The sequence below is a fragment of the Synchiropus splendidus genome, chromosome 12, assembly GCF_027744825.2.
Source record: "Synchiropus splendidus isolate RoL2022-P1 chromosome 12, RoL_Sspl_1.0, whole genome shotgun sequence".
Taxonomy (NCBI): Eukaryota; Metazoa; Chordata; class Actinopteri; order Syngnathiformes; family Callionymidae; genus Synchiropus; species Synchiropus splendidus.
In genome coordinates this window covers 8459190-8472149 of record NC_071345.1, presented here as the reverse complement: position 1 = coordinate 8472149, position 12960 = coordinate 8459190, and the positions used below count along the sequence as shown (strand labels likewise).

The window sequence follows — 12960 nt, the reverse complement described above, 5'->3', positions numbered from 1 at the left end:
CGTGTGACAGGGCTTGTGTAAAAATATAAATATGGCAAAGGCACATGTGTGATCCAGAGATGGATTGTTAAAACGAATACAAGCATGATTTTCTGGTCAGCGACCTTTGAAAACTGCCCCTGTCTAGACTGAACACACACTCTGGCTTGACCCGTCCAGGGACGTGTGAAGGTCTCAGGTCCGTCTCTTCATTAGCCAACATCACATCACGCTGATAATTGTCGTCGAGCAGACTTTAAAGCGTAAATTCTCATAAAGGGAATCTAATTATTTTTCTTTCTATCACATTATCCCTCTATTTAGCCTTATTCGCACCCGCGTGACAACCAACCAGGGCTGTGGGGAACATTTTGGCACTTGAGCTTCTCTTTGAACTTTTCCTTCCTCGCCCGAGCTGTGAACTCATAAACCTCCGGAGACGCTGCTTCTGTATAAAAACATCGCCGGCGCCTCGGAATCATTCGCTTCTGATCGCACTGATACTCTGCTCTGCTCTTCGGTCTCAGTGGATATTTCTGTCATGAACATGGACGAAGCCGCGATGAAGATCCTCGATAGCTGGAGTCTTCCCGAAAGCATGTTCGTGGAGGCGCAGGTTTCGCTCCAGTCCTCCTCCTCGCCGGAGTCTTCCATGGATTCCATGTGTTCGTCCCCGGAGATGTGCTTCTCCAGCGGCCACCAGGATAACGGCGACTTCTCCTTCGGCCTCTCGAGACGGAGCGCGGAGACATCCGCGGCGCACAAGCAGCGCAAGCCCAAGATGTCCACGAAGAGGCGCATGAAGGCGAGTGAGAGGGAGAAGATGCGGATGCGGAGTCTTGCTGAAGCTCTCCATCAGCTCCGGGACTACCTTCCACCGGACTACAGCAAGAGCGGTCAGCCTCTGACCAAGATACAGACCCTCAAATACACCATCGAGTACATCAAAAACCTGTCAGACCTGCTGAGTCGCGCGTAACCAGCGCTGTTGAACTTTGCACGCGCAAGGTTTCCCACCGTTTCTGGACATTTCTATCTTTCAACATTGAACTGGAAAGATGTTTAATTTAATTCTTGAGTGTTCCTTAATGCCCATTAGCTGTATATATTTCTTAACGGGCACTTATTGTGTATATAATGTTGCCTGTATTTGGTTTCTGAGATGTTTTTAATTGTTTTGGTATGAAGGTGTGGAAAAACAACTTGGTTAATATTAAAATTCATTGACTATAAACCACTCATTGGTTTTGTTCTTTATACATTTGGATTTACAGGAAGAAAGGTTACTGCAACAACTGAAAGATCAATACATCTGGAGTTTGTTTGCTAATCCTTCGTTATGCACAATATGCTCAGTTTATGTCGATGTTAAGTCTGTATCATTTGTTGACGGATTCACTCCTAGTATATTCATAGTTTGATCAAACATGGCTGTTTCCCCCAAAAATACATGAATCAATCAATTTCTATAACCCATATATTTTGCTGGTTAAACCTTAGATTGGACTGTCACCAAAATTCAGAACGTAGTATAAAATTCAAATACAGAAATTCTACGTATCACTGGCAAGTTAAGTCTCAAAAACGACTTTATAATTTACAGTTAGGCGACATCTCTTCTTCTGCAGGTGGCAACGAATATTGTAGTGCTCTACCGCCTCCCACAGGCACGGATTGGTATCAGCAATTCAAATATATGTGTATTTTTCAATAAACATTTATATGTAGTTTAAACTACTATCATAAAATGTATGTCCCGTCATAGTTCAGGAGAATTACGTTTAAATCTAAAATAAAATTCTCATGAACAGATTTGAACTTCTGACCTAGTTTTAAAAAGGAGGGAGTTGATTGGAGTAGAACATGAATGACTCAACGTCCGTCCAATCATATTCCAGATTTTCCCCTGATGTGGGCATGGTTTAACATTACAAAGGAATCCCTACCAAGGTTTTCAGCTGTGTGACGCAGACGCCATTTCTCAGCATCAAGTTGTGACTGAAACACTGAGTGTTTGGTTTGTCATTGCATATTTTTCTTACTCTCTTTGGCAACCAAACACCAGGTTACTTAATTTCAAGCCACCGTGGTAAGTAAGTTGATGCTATTTTCATAATTCTAGAAAACAGGGAAGCCCCTATTCCCGAGCTGATGTCCGAACACATCAGCTATATACATTCGAAATTCACCACGTTGCCACTGTTTCCACATAATTTCATGTGTATTATCTAAATATTTAAAAAAAGCGAGGGTAACCTATATGCAAGTGGCTGATATATATTTTGCTCGCTTCAACGGAATTGTTTGGTTTAAGCTAGCTAGCTCGTTCTTTCGTTACCATTGGTTCTGCTTCAGTTAACCTGCTACATGTCAAAAACAAAGTATCTGCAAAGCCATCCCCTCTTCGTGGTGACAGGCACAATGTTTAGGCATACGTGAATTGAAATGTCAACAACATGACATGGCTTTGCATGTCCAGGGCACGAAGTCAAGATGGGGACAGAAAACCACCGTTCTTTCTTTAATGTTAATTTCATGAAATCTGCCTGATATTCTCCAATGTGAAATGTCCCTGCATAGTACCCCAATAAATCCCCCTGCAATCCCCAACAAAAAAGGGAGATTCATTGTTATGTCATAGGATAATTACATTTTCAATATATGCTGTGCCACTACAGTTTTGTTTTTACAACTTTATGTGTGTGGCGTTGCCATTCATGCTCGATTACCCAAAATGGTGTGGGACTCATCCCCTTAATTCCACATGAAATTGGGAGTCATAACCCTGTTTACATCCTTGCTGCCTTCATGATCTGTTTAATGTTTAAGTTGTTGCTGTGTGAAATGTTTCAGATGGATTCTGCAGGCGGTGAGACATTGACAGAGACTGCAAAAAAAGAAGTGTTTACCGACAACAAAAGCAGGTCAGCTAACTTTTGAATCTTAAACGTAGAATTGTAATGTTATCCTGAATTGTTTCTGCTGTCTGCTGGTTATTTAACTTGAGTTACCAGGTATTCTCCTCATTCCTTTTTCTTTCCACAGTGGCCGTGGTTTTAAAGGTCACGGCCGTGGTGGACACATATCACGAGGAGTTATGCATGGTCGCAGGGGAATGATGATGAAAGGATTTGGTCCACCTGGACCGGGAATGGACCCTGGCATGGATGGATTTATGAATGGATTTGTACCCCCGATGAGGTAACTATGATATCATGATTAGTATTCATCTTGATGCGTTGGCTGCTAATATTTGTGTTGCAAGCAAAGATTTGAGAGTAACTACTTCACTAATACACCTGCTAACAACCAGGATAAAAAAAATGTAAAATGAAACATTAACCACATCTTGTGTCTCGTATTTTTTCAGAGGGATGGGAAGAATGCGACCATATCCAGATCCTAGATGTCGAGGTAGAGGTGGACTTATGGGCATGGGTCCTCCTCCTCCTCCGCCCCCTCCTCCACCTCATCATCATCACCACCCCAGACTACCACCTCCCATGCACATGCGAGGGGGTCCCTTCCCACCGATGCCTAGGTACTTTTTTTACTTGACTTTTAATTGAAACGATGAAGTTTCTTAATAATTGGACCAATGCTGCATTCATTCAACACTGGCTATCATGAACCTACATCAGGTCAATGCACTTAATAGTTACAAAAATAATTCTGTTTAGTTTGTTATTACTTCATCACAAAACCACTGACGGAAAACAACTGCGCCCTGTTAGTTTCTTCTGGCGTCTGAGTTGGATGCACGCAGTTCAGTTCCCGCGTGCAGTGGATGTGTACCTGTCATTTAGTTATTATGATTTTTCTGGATTTTTTTGTTCAAAACATGCTAAAGCACCATTATCATTATCATTACCACCTCCTTGACGTGTTTTTCGCCTGTTTCAATGTTTCCACTTAATTTTATCCTGTCTGTGGCGGCTTTGTTTTTGCCGTGGTGGTTTTTTAAATTTTGAAGTGCCACAATCATAGTGGCGCTTATGTAACTAGACGCCTCCAGTTTCTCTTAGGGAAGGTTTTTGACTTTCTTGTTGATGATGTTGTAGGCCTGGCCTCCCTCCTCCTCTCCCTCCTCCTTTCAGAGGTCACCCAGGGTTCAGAGGGCCTCCACCTCACCCGAGAGGCAGAGGCATGCCACCTCCTGGTCCCCCACGACACTTCCACCCAATGGGTCCAAGAGGGTAAGAAGCTTTTCTCATAACTCCTCTACTACTCTCGGCTCTTTGCTTGCAAGCTACTTATATTTAAAAATATGTAATTTCATAAATATATCTAAATTAAATCTGCCCAGATTTAATGTAAACACAGCAGAAGTACATTTAAACCTCTTTGTTCCAGTGCATGTTTTAATAAACCCTTCTTTGTGTATCTAACTGAGACAAGTCGACGTCCTCCACAGTAGCTGGTTGCTCTTATCAGAGTGTACCCTCGACTGGCTCAAGCCAAGAATCCAATGTGTGATTTTATCCTTTTACACAGCTACCACAATGGACCGGTCACTCCTCCGCCACACCCCCCACTTGGCCGAGGCCAAAGGTGGCCAGGCCCCCCTGGTGGCCGACGCTTTTAAAACAGCCAACTCATTAAATTAAATAACAACCAAACCATTGTTGATAATGAAGAGGCTTAAAATATGCCGGTTGTTTTTTTTTATAAAAGGTGTTGATCTTGTCAACTTGCTAAGACCTTTTGTGCAAATACGCAAAAGCCTCACAGTTTAGCAATGTAAAGATATTCTAACTGTAACTCGAAGCGACTTTGTTAGCTAGAACGGTTGTCCACAGTTTGTTAAAAGACTGAAACACTCGAAGGGAGGAAACCTGAGCTGTTCTGTGATTTGTCTTATAGTCAACCTTCGGCTTTGAGAGTCTTTTAATGCCGCTCCAATATAAAATAGACACTTGTTTATTCCACTCTGGCCTTTTGGGACGTGACAAATCCACACTACTATGGTTTCATTTACTGTACAGTACACTGTCTCTAAAATATCAAATCTGGCCCTGGTTCAAAATGAAAGCTTAGCAGTGTGTATTTTAATCACAGTAGATGTAATTTACACATTTAAAGGTCCAATTGTCAAGTTCTTTTAAGAAACCATATCAGAATTGTGCAGCTATTTTAAGTCATTGCTGTATTCTTGTTTGTCTTCAGCAGTCTATTTATGTAAATATAAAAAGTAAACGGTTTTTCAAATAGTACATAGATTTTTGTCTTTTTTTTTTAATGAAATGGAAGTAAATTCCACTGTGGACTGGAGGTCTGTGTGTCACGATTACTTTATTCACTGTTAACTTTTGTGAACTTGTGAATGTGTTTGATAAGAGAGACGTGACGTAGTCGTGAACAAACGCAAAATAAATCCTCAAACAAACTCTCAAACTTCTCCTTTTTGGTTTATTTCTTAAGATTTACCTTATGTCGATCGACACTCCATGTTTCCGATGTAAGCATTTGATATTTGGAGGATTTTTTTAGTCAATGACCATAAACTCTCTGTAGACTGACTGATGGATAATGTACTAGTCTAGTAATAGCTGCACTGCGGATCTTTGATTCTTATACTTTTGTAAAAATGGGCCTCAAATGATTTTTGTTTAAATTCAGTGGTAGCATGTTTAAAAGGAGGATAAACACTCTGATATGATTTACATATTTTACACAGTGATTAGTTTTTTCAGATGATTCGTGACTGTGTCTGGAAACCATGGCTTCTGACGTTTGTAAAGAGGAATTCAAATACTTTACACATTATACTCCCCATTAAATCATGAATCTTGGCGATGTAACAGAGCACTTTTTGATACTAGTTCTTTCATATTCATAAACAATATCTAAAATCATCTCTTATTATTTGGCAGCCTTTAACAATCTTTTAAATGTCAAGATCATAATAGTGAACATGCACTCGATTTTCTTGGGCAGTAAAATTCCTGACTCATTGCAGCTGAGTCGCTTCTGTCTTGATTCATCACTTGAGCTGTTTGTACATTTTGCTGCCTCTTCAGTCGCTTCCTGTCTGTCCTTGTATATGGTCACACATGTTGTTGTCTCCTGAAGGGGGGCACACAGTACAGTTAACCTCCCCGGCCTGAAGAACACGGGCCTCCCCTCAGATCTCTCCCCTCTTCCACTCGCAGCCTGACACCTGAAGTCCAGTGGGCCTCTGAATCATGTGAGTATTGTTTTGTGTACTCATCAGCGTGAATTCATACATTTATTGGAGGAGAACTTTTAAAAGGAGGTTCACACTTTGGAACTGATACCATGGCTGCCTCACAAAGAGGTGGTCAGCTGTCGAAAAAATCTTTCTTTTTCTGTCCTCCATATTTGGTATTTAATTTTTAGTTTTGTGTAGCTAAGCGACACCATGTGTGTATCTTCTAAATTTTTATGGAAAAGGAATCATTGATGACAATCGCATCTATTAGCAAATTTTGTTTATCATTTAAATCATTTGTGCATTCATTGAACAATGGGCAATCCTCAAAGGTTTTTTATCAAAATATTAATATATTAGATTCAATTTTACTTTTTTAAATTTGGTTTTTAGCCATTGTATAATGTACTAAAATAGGTATGGTACGCACATGGAATATTCATTCATAGTGGTCAGATGTAAGTACCATCTGGTGGACAACTGCATTTAACATGTGCGGACATGCAGTGTTCCTACGGTGAAGTGTGACTTGTCTTTTTAAAGAAAAAGAACATACTTTAATAAATATGTATTTATTATATATTGTCATTGACCGCTTAATATATGGCGTAAATGTGTATATTAGTAAGGTTTCCGATTTTATTTTCCCGAAACCACAGGCCTCACACAAGTCTATTCACATCACTTTGAATTTAGTTATATAATGATGCTGAAATATTTCAGAATTGCTAAACCAATTGACCTATTTAGACTTCCACACTTATACTATTAAGTGTATTCTAGTTTTCCAACGCTTGATATGTTAGAATTGACATGAGTTTTTAAAATCAAGTGCTCATTAATTCTAACTTGTATCTTAACTAGAGTAATACCTTTATATGGTAACACGACTTTGAATGTCTTGCTTCCGATGCTTCACAGGTTTTTTTGTATATCAATAAATTGAATTTTAAAATACCTTGCTGTAATGTGTTCTTTTCAAATTGAAATTGAAGAATCACAGTGTTAAGAGTGTGTAGTTTATTTTTGAAATTCAACACGCAACATAGTTTTCACTGGCTGGGCTTGTCCTCCATGTCTTCCTTCCATATGGGCTTGAGAATGTGATCTGGAATCTTCTCCATGCTGGTCTGGAAAAGTGGAAGAAGGTCATGAACTGTCCTGGCTGAATGTTTTAATCACATCAACGCCTCACCTTTGTCACCTGCATGGCCACACCTTCAGGCAGGTTCCTCTGGATGTACTCCAGGTACACCCTTGCAGTGGAGCCCGTCAGATGAAGCAGCTGGAGACAAAAAAAAAAATTGTACTTCAGTATCTCTATGCACAAATAAACGCTCTACTAAGGTTGGCAGACAGGGGATAATAACTCAATTCTGAACACTGCATGTTGTGTCTTTAGAACCACTTATTTGCTCAGCAGAAGTACTCCAGTAGATATCAAGCTTACTTCAATGCATCGATAATGGGTCCTCATTTCGTACTGAACCCGGTGCTTTTTGAAGATGTGAACTGATTTGAGAAGTGTTAGTCTTTCTATGTCCTTAGGAGGTTCAAATCTGAGGGGGGAACAGACAAAATGTCAATATACAATGTCAGAATTTAAAATGAGCCAGTATGTCAAAATTAAACTCACACTTTGTTGATTTTAATACCAAGCTCCTTGGCTGCCATTGTGGCAAAGAACTCATAGCTGTCGAGGACAGCTTTGTCATGACCTTTGACCAGTACAGAGAGCTTCTGCAAGAGTGCGTCTGGTTCCTCCGTGACAGTTATCTGACCATGAACAACATTTCTTGTTACGAATGTACAAATTTAATTATGGACAAACTGAACATGTGGATGTTCTATGGCAGTGACTCACTTGTGAATGTGCTGAATTGAAAACCGTTGATGTGTGGAAGGAGGAAGTGAAGGTCTGTGGTGGCTGAGATCTGAGGAGATGAAAGTGTGACACTGGTATTTATATACATGACAAAAATATTACACAAATTAGTGTAACATGTGCTTAGAAGTCGTATAAAAACAAAGCCAAACGTTACTAAAGTAGCATGTATACGTATTGTAAGTAAAGTGCAAGAGAATCAAAAAGTGATTTGGGTCATGATGTTTCATACGTGCTGCAGCTCCATGGAGCAGTTAGCCATTATTATTAAACTCACATCAATGTGTGCATTCTAAGACAATAAACACACTCACTTAACTAAATGACCACTGTGACCTGCACATGATCCTCCGCTTGTTGCACCCTGGAAAAGAGAAACGCATCAGTGTTTTATTCGGGTTGACATTCACTCCGTCTCATTGTCAAGCAGTTCTACTATATCTTACGCGGAATTTCAAACACAATAAAAGCTGACTGAAAGAAGCCCGTGTGAAGCGACAAGAAATCAGTGTTAGAATTTACCAAGTGGGATATTCCACTGAGTATCCGTGCTAAAGATCGACATTCACGTCGGAGACAGATGAGGGCGGCCATGTTTTCTGGGCGGTAACCAAGCGGATCTGGAGAGGAGTCAGTGCTGCCACCATGTGTACAGGAGGGTGAACTGCTCTCTAAAGCCACGATTGAGGGGGCATCCAGTTTCAATAGAACACTCCCACTTATTCATCTGTTATTATGTGACGAAACCAGCACAGTATATTGTTTACGACCTTCCTTTTTGTCTCCTGGAATATTATCTTTCTTGAACCTTTTTTAAAACGTGTCTTCAAAGTAAATGACTGGCAAAAGAATCTAGATGACAATTTCAGTTGCTGCATCAAGCATTGGTTACAACCTTTTGCAAACAAATCGACAACTTGTCGACATGATAACAATCTACCTACAAGCTGACGCTTCACCACACACCAATACGTCGGACATATTGGTATTTGACGGCTCAAACATATCTGTAGTAAGCGCTAGATCTCGACATCTCATTTTTATTTGGACAGCTCGACCTCAGAAATCCATCTGGCTGATGCCTCCTTTTAAACGTTGTATATGTTTTTGTTATTGTTAAAACCATTATTTGAAAACCCATTGTCATTTAAAAAATAGCGCGTGGTCTGCAATAGTCCAATCGTTGCTCCCACCTCAGCCCTGAGGTTTAAAACAAACCTCGCATAACTGTACAAAATAAAACATCGCAACTTATCCCTTTCCACTCACATGTGGGCGTGCATGTGTTTCACAGATAAATGTGAGTTGTTTGTTCAAGTCAGATTGAAAGAAAAGGGTGACGTCACGCCCCTAATTGAATGGGTGTCGATCACGTTGCTGTCACGTGACGCGGTTGTTGGGCCCTGCCAGTCAGTAGCAGGAGGCTGCAGGGAGAGAAGCAGCAGCAGCAGCAGTCGAGGTAAGTCTCGCAGACACTTGTGCTCCTTTTTGTTGTTGACACACAGAATGCCTTGCGTTTCCCTCGTCCACGAATTGGTAAAACTATAAGCTTCACCTGCGCTTTCTATTCGTGCTGTAATGTCAGGATAAGCAGTCGATTCTTGTGCTAGCGATAGCCGGTTAGCGACGAGCGACATCGGCGGATGGACTGATCCAGTCTCCGCTGATGGTGCCCCAGCTAGCCGCTCCAGCTACCTCTTTGTGGAGTGGGCTGGTGATGTTCGCTTCATCGTCGCTATTATGTCCCGAACCAAAGAGTCCAGAGAGCGACAGAGAGGACAGATAAATCCCACTGTTGACATGTTTTGATGTGTGGAGCTCTCAGAGTTCTGCCCGGAGACAACATCCAGGGTCCAGCTAGCCGTGGCTAGTCACGGCTCTTTCTCTGTCGAGAGCACAGACATAAAGCTCTCCTATCTTATCTTTTATCGATTATTCTACGTTTGGCCGTTAGTTTAAACTCGTATTAAACTAGTCCAATAGATTTTTCAAATGTTTTTCAGTTGTAATTCTGCGTTCATTCACCTTTTATTTGTGGTTGTATCTTTCCTCACTTGGAATATTGAAATGGTTTTTGCCATCTGTGTCGTTCTTAAACCTCGAAAAAGCGGAAAAAGGAAAAGTCGTGACTTGGTAAAGGCAGGTCCCGTTATCACCCTTACGATCTCAACAGTCGATACACATTCTAGAGCAGGCCTACTATTAGTACGTGAACCCACATATCACGAATAAACGCAATTGATAAGGCCAGCCATTCGAATACCACCTGTTATTTAACACAAAAATATGTGTCAGTGAACAGCTGTTATGTTTAACACGTATATACCTCATTTCAGTCTGAATTTATTGAACCTACAAATGACATATCTCAATCTGCAAATTCATATTTTGTGTTTTTTGTCCTTGTGATTTAATATAAAATGAAGAAAAGAAGGTGAAAACTTAACTAAAAATAACAAGTGAACTCTGACATGCTTTGGAACTATTTCATCGGTTAAAACTATTCCATTTTTTCCCAAAACAAAATGTAGTCTTGAAACAATCTTGAGAGTGCGTCTTAATAATTAAAGACTGTTAGGTCCGCTGTTAGCGACTGTGAAGTCTTGTTTACAGGAGGAGTGAGTGGTAATTTTAGCTTGTCTTATTAATATTTAAAATGAATCACCTGGTTGTACTCAAAGCCTTTTGTATTTTAATGATCTTTTTTTCTCCTGTCCACTTAGCAGCAATCCCAAGAGTTATCAACTAAAGAAGGATGACGTTGATGGTTAAAGTGGCCCTCCAGCAGGAAGACAGCTGATGGAGAGGAGTTATTGCTCCTCCTCTTTTTTTCTGGAGCATATGAGGAGAAGACAAGAGCTTAAAATGACTCGCTGACTTTCGAGACAATTGATTAACAGGAAGCACTGGGACAAGCTGAATGGATTTGTTTACAACTTTTTAAAGGATCTAAAAAGAAGCACCGGAATATTTTTTTTATGCTGATCAACAAAACCTCCTGCTCAGTTTTTGTCAAAATGTGTGCCTTTTGCGTGAATGCATTTTTCTGACACCTTCAGCAATGCGAACTTATTGGTCAGAGAGAGTGGCAGATTGAAAAGGAAAAGGATTATGCACCCTTGTACTTCGTCATTCCAAACATTAAACCACTAACCTCATACCGGGAGTGGTGCCTGTAAGGGTACAGCTCTCACCTCAAGGGACCCAGCCTTCCTCCGGACTGTGTTTGATCCAAGAGGAGAGGTAAAGGAGCCGCTGGAATGTTCGCTGCTGTAGAACATGGTCCGGTCCTCTGCAGCGACTCCAACATCCTGTGCCTGTCGTGGAAAGGCCGGGTACCAAAGAGTGAGAAAGAGAAGCCGGTGTGCAGGAAGCGCTATTACGAAGAGGGATGGCTCGCTACCGGGAACGGTCGGGGAGTAGTCGGCGTCACGTTTACATCCAGCCACTGCAGACGGGACCGACCCACCCCACAGAGAGTGAACTTTAACCTGAGGGGTCACAACAGTGAGGTAAAAAAGTTTCTATTACAATCAATTGCAAACTCAATATGATCGATTTGGATGAAATAGGCGCTAACTTTAAACACAAAGAAAAGTCTGTAACTAATACAGAGAGAGACCTTGTTTATTTGTATATCATTCAGGTTTATGCACTGGAGATAGATACTATATCTAGTGAAGCACTCTAATACGTAAGTAAATGTGCTTTTATGCCGAATGTTTTTGAACTTGCAGCCTTCAGATCCTGCACTCTACTGTTGCATAGTGTGTTAGGGGATGTCAAAAAAAAACAATAATTAATCTGGGCAGACAGCTATTAATAGAAGCTGATTGCTGACCTATGTCTTTGTCTTGGATCGCCGGAAGGACTTTCTTGTCACATGCAATGAACTCAGATTGTTCACATTGATCCTTTTGTTTTTGGACTTTTCCAAAGTACGCCTGGAACCATCAGTGTGGCTAGCTTTTCCTCTCTTCTGATCCTTTTCTCAACATCATTTCTGTCGTGCCTCCCTGCGGACATGATTTCATCCCAATAGTGCACATGTCACGCTGCATAAATGCGCTCCAAAGTCAGATAGGCAAATGTGAGGTGCAACATTCACAAGGTTTGTGTCTGGACTGTCATGCCAGTGAGTTGTTTTGATTTCAGGGTCTGGCTACATGGGTTTCCGATGTGTATGAGACATGTGCTCCCCATCTGCTTAACAAGTCCATGAGTGGAATTGTAGTGTGAGGGTGTCGTAAGCCTGGTCAGTGTGTTTGAAGCACATTATAGACCTGCAGAAATAATTCGGTGCCTGTGAGCAGAAGATAGTGAGGCACAGGCAGCCATTGATGTTGTCGCACTAGGGACGGTGAAATGAATCATGTGGAACTGGGTTCCTGGAGGACTGTGAGAATGTGTTGAGTTGGTGCCATGAGAGTCCAACCAACGAGCCGTGTATTTGGTTTTGAGGTCTGGGTGCAACTTTTTCCTCAGAGGCCTGTGATTTGAGCTGGGGACAGATGTTCTCTGCTGTGTCAGGAAAAAAGTAGACCAGTTCTCTGGTTTTTATGTCTTAAATCAAATGTTTGAGTTGGCGACCATCCTGGATGCTGCCCATCAAGTACACGAATTGAAGGTAATCTAAGTGATCATCAAGAAATGGAAGGCCAGGACACTAGTTGATAAATCTTGGGGTTGATTTGCAGGAGAATAAATGTGTTTTCCCACCACAAGAGTAGCCATATGCTCAATATACAAGCAGTCAATCACTGGTTTAGAAGGTGAAAGTCTCACTAGAACGTGCTTTGCATATTTTATTTATTATTAATGACACAACCTTTTAGAAATCGCTTGAAATGCGGTCATTTTAACACAGTTAAGAGTCCAGTATTATCCGTAATCTCTTTTCCATTAGTGGTTAAGCCTCTCAGAA

At 41.0% G+C, this 12960-nt stretch overlaps 4 protein-coding genes across 12 annotated transcripts in view; 3 read left to right on the top strand and 1 right to left on the bottom strand.

The window, feature by feature from the left end:
* The first annotated feature begins 330 nt into the window (after window positions 1–330).
* On the top strand, window positions 331–1164 carry msgn1 (mesogenin 1). The gene has a single exon (XM_053881511.1). The coding sequence runs from the start codon at window positions 521–523 to the stop codon at window positions 956–958; it is 438 nt and encodes a 145-aa protein (XP_053737486.1). The 5' UTR covers window positions 331–520; the 3' UTR covers window positions 959–1164.
* A 757-nt stretch (window positions 1165–1921) lies between these two features.
* si:ch211-51e12.7 (uncharacterized protein LOC336335 homolog) lies at window positions 1922–7748 on the top strand. 6 transcript variants are annotated; one of them, XM_053880864.1, is made up of 6 exons: window positions 1922–2068; window positions 2833–2903; window positions 3025–3180; window positions 3350–3520; window positions 4077–4175; window positions 6052–7747. In XM_053880864.1, the coding sequence occupies exons 2-6, from the start codon at window positions 2833–2835 to the stop codon at window positions 6134–6136; spliced, it is 582 nt and encodes a 193-aa protein (XP_053736839.1). In that variant the 5' UTR covers window positions 1922–2068; the 3' UTR covers window positions 6137–7747. The 6 variants fall into 6 exon arrangements, with proteins under 6 accessions (XP_053736839.1, XP_053736838.1, XP_053736837.1 ...); XM_053880863.1 differs by having other exon boundaries at window positions 4474–7747; XM_053880862.1 differs by having other exon boundaries at window positions 4041–4175; window positions 6132–7747.
* mrps10 (mitochondrial ribosomal protein S10) lies at window positions 7165–11364 on the bottom strand. Of its 2 annotated transcripts, none has more exons than XM_053880866.1 (7): window positions 11231–11364; window positions 8351–8400; window positions 8016–8085; window positions 7788–7927; window positions 7602–7710; window positions 7347–7436; window positions 7165–7281 (listed from the first exon to the last, which is right to left on the bottom strand). In XM_053880866.1, exons 1-7 carry the CDS (start codon window positions 11315–11317, stop codon window positions 7204–7206), a joined length of 624 nt encoding a protein of 207 aa, XP_053736841.1. In that variant the 5' UTR covers window positions 11318–11364; the 3' UTR covers window positions 7165–7203. The 2 variants fall into 2 exon arrangements, with proteins under 2 accessions (XP_053736841.1, XP_053736842.1); XM_053880867.1 differs by lacking the exon at window positions 11231–11364 and adding an exon at window positions 8559–8662.
* tulp4a (TUB like protein 4a) overlaps window positions 9403–12960 on the top strand; it is a 20826-nt gene continuing 17268 nt past the window's right edge. For 2 of the 3 annotated variants that reach the window (XM_053880858.1, XM_053880856.1), the window contains exons 1-2: window positions 9403–9495; window positions 10763–11548. In XM_053880858.1, the coding sequence (XP_053736833.1) occupies window positions 11297–11548 (252 nt within the window). In that variant the 5' untranslated portion in view covers window positions 9403–9495; window positions 10763–11296. Of the gene's footprint in view, window positions 9496–10759; window positions 11549–12960 lie in introns of all 3 variants that reach the window. The other variant, XM_053880857.1, reaches the window with a different exon arrangement.